The sequence below is a fragment of the Branchiostoma floridae genome, chromosome 13 (genome assembly GCF_000003815.2).
Source record: "Branchiostoma floridae strain S238N-H82 chromosome 13, Bfl_VNyyK, whole genome shotgun sequence".
Taxonomy (NCBI): domain Eukaryota; kingdom Metazoa; phylum Chordata; class Leptocardii; order Amphioxiformes; family Branchiostomatidae; genus Branchiostoma; species Branchiostoma floridae.
This window is the reverse complement of record NC_049991.1, coordinates 19,198,661-19,204,351: the sequence shown is the minus strand read 5'-3', so window position 1 is coordinate 19,204,351 and position 5,691 is coordinate 19,198,661. Positions and strand designations below refer to the sequence as shown.

The 5,691-nt window shown below is 40.1% G+C and overlaps 1 protein-coding gene across 1 annotated transcript in view; it reads left to right on the top strand.

The window, feature by feature from the left end:
• Window positions 1–2,526: 2,526 nt before the first annotated feature.
• The window catches only part of LOC118428924 (charged multivesicular body protein 6-B-like), a gene marked incomplete at its 3' end in the record, with an annotated part of 5,981 nt that continues 2,816 nt past the window's right edge, over window positions 2,527–5,691 (top strand). The window contains 4 exon segments of the mRNA XM_035839217.1: window positions 2,527–2,752; window positions 3,146–3,255; window positions 4,440–4,527; window positions 5,072–5,158. Coding sequence (XP_035695110.1) covers window positions 2,684–2,752; window positions 3,146–3,255; window positions 4,440–4,527; window positions 5,072–5,158 — 354 coding nt within the window. The 5' untranslated portion in view covers window positions 2,527–2,683.

The window sequence follows — 5,691 nt, the reverse complement described above, 5'->3', positions numbered from 1 at the left end:
GTACTTGAACAATGTTACATGCCATTGACACCATCAATGAGTATAAATTTGACTATGGTTCTTTTGATTCTGTTGTAAATAGATGTACCAATAAAACATTGTTGAAATTCAATATCGCAGGCATCTTGCTTACAATGACAGATATCAGGGCTCGAAATACTACCTGCTTATACAGGGTAGTGCAGGTAAAATTGGAGCTGTGCAGGTATTTCTGGTGTCTACCTGCATGCACCTAACCTGCACTGGTCCAGGTACTGGGTATATAAAGGTTAGTGCAGGTAAAATTGGGGCTGTGCAGGTATTTCTGGTGTCTACCTGCACCTAACCTGCACTGGTCCGTGTACTGAGTATATACAGGTTAGTGCAGGTAAAATTGGAGCTGTTTAGGTATTTCTGGTGTCTAACTGCACCTAACCTACACTGGTCCATGTAATGGGTATATACAGGTTAGTGCAGGTAAAATTGGAGCTGTGCAGGTTAGTGCAGGTAAAATTGGAGCTGTGCAGGTATTTTTGATGTCTACCTGCACCTAACATGCACTGGTCCCAAATACTAGGTTTTATACATAAACGTTATATGATGTAGGTGTACGTGGATTGTTATTAGCTGCATTGAATGTTACCACTACCACCTATATTAAGTAATATTCTGTACAAAAGAAAAAATAGCAATGGTTCCTGAACAATTTTAGTATGAACTATACTTCCAAAATTCAGAGTGGCACACGTAAAATTTGTCTGGTGCAGGCTATTTTCAATGTTGCCTGCAACAGTGCAGGTATGCAGAAAAAGTATTTCGAGCCTTGGATATAGTATGTACATGTACAAGAGAGCCTAGTAGTAGAGAGAACAGTCAACTGTTGCTTTTCTGTCCATACTTCTCGACACATATACAAAACACTGGTTTTAAGCTTGGCAAAAAAACTGTGTTTTTGTAACCTTGAAACAATGTTTCTTTTTGAAGTTGCCCAATTCCTTGGCATCGAGTTTCTGAAAATTTTACCACTATTCTTGTGAAGCTAAAGACACTCTGTAGTTGATTTGGGTACTCTTTGTTATTCTCAGCACTTGTCGAATTACTGCCCTACCGTGATTTCCCTGTTTTTGGCCAAATAATGGAAAATCGCCCCAATACTTGCTGCCTTGTTGCCATGGCAACCAAGAATATTAAGCCAAAACCTGATAGAAAGGTATCTTGGAGTGTAATGTATCATTTAATTACACAAAATGTGCAAAAAGAACTGAAGTAATGCAGTCAGTGCTTGTAGACCTTAGCAACGTCACACAAGTACATGTCGAGGGGGGTATCCAAACTTCAGGGGGTATGTACAGGGGGGTTAGAGTTTTACAATTGCCTAATTTTTGTGATTTCTGTGTTTATATAGATCATCTCCATATTCTAGGATGCGTATTTCAAAAAGTTTGTACTAATGTCCCCCCCTACAAGCCCAAGGAGGTTGAGACAGAGGGAATGAGGCCAGATCACTCCATATCAGGAAAAGGGGTGTAAATATTTTTTTTTAAAACGAACCACAAAACAACAGCAAACTTCTAATCTACTTAATAGCACAATAGGTCACACACTCTATCCCCATAGCAAAGGAAATCGCAATCCATCCAGAGGTTCTAAAGATATCGGTCCGGAATCACAAAGATCCCTACCAGAAACAGTACATGCTTTTTTCAAGCATGTAAATATAACCTCCATGACATTTCATGGAGTAACAAGTAGTATAACGTTACGTATTCCCTAGTACTCGTTGCTGAATCGACCTTGAGTGAATGCAAAAAGGACTGGCGTCCGATAAAAGTGTGCCCGCACCACAGGAGCATAGGTGTCACCTGTCAACTTCTGATCTCTGATTGGTCCGTTGAGGGAATGCTGGGCTGTCATTGGTCTGAAAAAAACCCATTCCAGAACCGTTCACGATTGGTCATCTCTGAGGATGAGATTAATATCTGCCAGTTATGATTGGTTAAGAAAAAAAAAGATTCGACATGAGGACCTGCCAGTAGGGGGGTTCTAACAACGCTTTATGCTAAATTAAGTCTATGTACTGTATTTCGCCTATGCCTACGCTAACATCAGGAGGTCAGCTACGCCAATAGCTAATGATCACGGGGATTGATTAAGAATTCTGAAAGGCAGTTTGCTCATTAATTACTCCTTGTTGATTAGCTTGAACACTTAAAAAGAAATGTTGGACGTGCACAGTCCTGGATTTTCAGCACGCTTGCAGCAAAAGGTGATCTCTTGGAGGTCTACCTACATGTAAGATGGCCATGCACAAGTGAAGTTTATAATTGCTTCAAACAAGGGCTGTGTGCTTTCATGTGATGGCAATTGCTTTACATGATGTAAGTAAATGCAGTGAGAGGTTTTGGCGTTTTTTGAAAGACACTCAATGTTGGGATGACGAATCGTCAAATCAGCCCAGCAGCAAGAAAACGTTACAATCTTCCAACCCACCATCTGCTTGGAGACCGCCTACTACACAGCACACGAGTGCCTCCTACCGGAATCTATCAAAAGCGCACGTTGCACTTCCGCATTTACCGGGTCAAGAATCCAAGATAGCATCGCCTCCGTTTTGACAGCGAAATGTTCCGGCATTTGCAGACGATTTTACCGTAACAGAGACGTTTTATAGCTTATGAAGAGGTGACAGCCATAGATATTTATTATGGGTTCTCTATTTAGCAAGAAGAAGAAAGAAGAGTCGAGAATTACGGAGCAAGACAAGGCGATCTTGGTAGGTGTGATTCTGGGTGTGCCCCCCTCCCCCTTAAATTCTACCGTCTTGAAGCTGAACTTTTTCCATCTTTTTAGAGTAGAATAGAGCTATAGTTACAGGTCAAGTAACGTTAGGAGTTTCTGGCTTAAGTTTAGGCCGATCTCAGTTGATCGCCGTTATTGTCATTTGTGGGTTCAGTGTTGTGGTCGACTAGACTACAGTAACGTTACAGGCTGCGAGTCCATATGTTTGTCATATCTTGTATTGCTATGAAGGTGTTTACGTATCACCTATTCTGGTAGACTGTTCCAGATTTTGCTCTCTTCCCACATATAGTACGTTTCAAGATCAGAATTACACCATTGTTTTAGTTCTATGTGTAATAATAAACTGTCTTGAATTTTTCACTAGCAATTGAAGCAACAGCGAGACAAACTGAGACAATACCAGAAGAAAATCCAGGCCAACCTGGACAGGGAGAGGGAAGTGGCCAAGAGGCTTCTCAAGGATGGCAAGAAGGAGTAAGTATTCACTTAATGCTTAATGCTAGTTTACCTTAATCCGTGGGTCAACCTAGATCCATTCTTATAAAATAATGGGTATCAACTATTATAGAGATTTCAGGTCAACGACGTGGGTTTCAATTATCAACATTTTCAAAGTATTATGATGTGAAACTGCTAGTACCTTCCATTGACTTAACGATCCCCAAATACCCTATTTTTATATACAACAGATATAGATTGCACTACGGATAAAAGTGAATCCCAAGATGGCAAGAAGTAAAACTTAGTTCAAACTTCAACATTAACTGATTAAGACAATTTGTACATTAACTCACTGATGACTCTGGAGGGCCCATTCGCTTGTTATATCATATCGTAGCCCTTTGGAGTTGTGAGGCACCCCCTAAGACCAGATCCAGGTTTTGTTCATTGTGCCATTTTTCTTGCTAGCCGGGTCAAATTGTTGCTCTCTGTGCCGTCCCAACACAATTGGCTACAATAAGAGCTCACTACCAGCCAACTACTAGTAGCCGATATGATCAATCCCGATATTGAAACACCTTCCCAAACCATAGTGCCATTTTATAAAAATCCGGGGAAGTGGGAGCTCTCGTGCGCATATCCTGTACTCACTGATGGTTGAGCAGGGTTCTCCCCAGAATTTTTTAGTATAGTGGAGGGGCTGGCAAAAATAACCCGCTCCAACGCGCTGCGCTTTCATGAAAATGGGTTCATTTTGCAATGACAGAGGGTGTCAAATACTACAAGTATAATGTACTGTTGTGATTCCTTTGTTGTGAAGTGGCAAAACGACTATTGTTTTGATCATTGCTCATTCACAAGTTTTTGCAGACAATGCTGACTGGAAAAGTGATGCCACTTGGCACAAAAATCTGTGAATTGTCATTAATTCTTGTAAAACTAACAAAGAAAATAGGGAAGAAACACACTAGATTTGAAAATAGTATAGTGGAGCTGGCTGAGAGTATAGACTATAGTGGAGGGCCTCCCTTATTCCACTCTCTGGGGAGAACCCTGTTGAGAATACATATACGGTGATGATATACCATTAGAACATGTCCTGCCCAGGATTGAACCAGGGTCTCCCAGTTACCAACTAATTGAAACCTGAGGAGCTGAACTGTTCTGCGATTATACATTATATCTGTGCGCTGACTGCAACTTTCTTTGACCCACAGAAAAGCAAAACTGTTGCTGAAAAAGAAGAGGTATCAGGAGAACATGCTGCAGAAAACAGACAACCAGATCGACCAAGTCGAGAAAATGGTACGACTGACACTGCCAATATGTGCCATCGTGTTGGAGCATTCTGCTGTATTTAGCTGTATTTGGGCCAAATCATTACATTGTGTACAATCATTGCAGTACATGCACAGTGCTACACATAAAAGCTCCTTGATTATGTGGATAAAGATCAATTGTTAGTAAAACCATGTGTATTTTTGCTTGTGGTCAATTAATCAGCATTTTCTCTATAGCGGCCACCTCTCTATAGTGGCCAATTTTGACCAGTCCCCTGAGTGGCCGCTTTAGACAGGTTTGACTGTACTTGCATACTGAAAAAAATATTAAAAAATAACAGGCATGACATATCAATGTGGTCTGATATTGATATAATGTATTTTTGCTAATTTTGTGACCAAAAAAAGTGTTCCAGATTGGACAAGCTCAGAATGGTCTTAACCTCAATCTTTGATATTGAAACATAGAAGCTAAGTTTTGTTCCTTGTTACTTGAATGTGTACTCACAACTTATATGCTTATTTTGGTGAATAATTGATATGTACAATTCTCACTATTTTCCTCACAGGCTGATGACATTGAGTTTGCGAGCATCGAGATGAAGGTCATGGAAGGGTTGAAGAAGGGCAACGACTGTCTCAAGGAGATGCACAAGGTCAGGGGTTAAAGGTTAAGGTCATAGTTCAGGTAGCTGAACAGAACAAAGCAGTAGGTCATGGGTCAGAGGTTGGAGGGTGTGTGCTGAAAAAAAGCTGAAATGTTACACTGATGACTCAAGTTCTGTGCTAAGTAGGGCAAAGTTCATAGAAAGATACAAAATACAAAAATTTAACATTAGATCCAATGCTACATTTTTGTATTTTGTATCTTAGATACAAAATTTAGATACATGATGCATTATTTTTTCATGGATTACAGAAAAAGGGCCACGCATGAAAGAAAAGCCTATACATGTATTTAGTTTTCTAAATGTTACCAGAATTTTCTCACGCAGGTGATTTGAAAAGATATGTCAACCTTAATAAGTTAAGATTTTGAGACCGCATTAAGATGAGAGTAGTCATGTTACTGTAAATGCATTTAAGTTCGCGTGGATTTAATTTCGCGTTAGCGGGGAAAAGAACTTTTTGCGGCAGTTTTAATTTCGTGGTAACACCATAGACTGCAGTCTAATACCATGATAGAAAA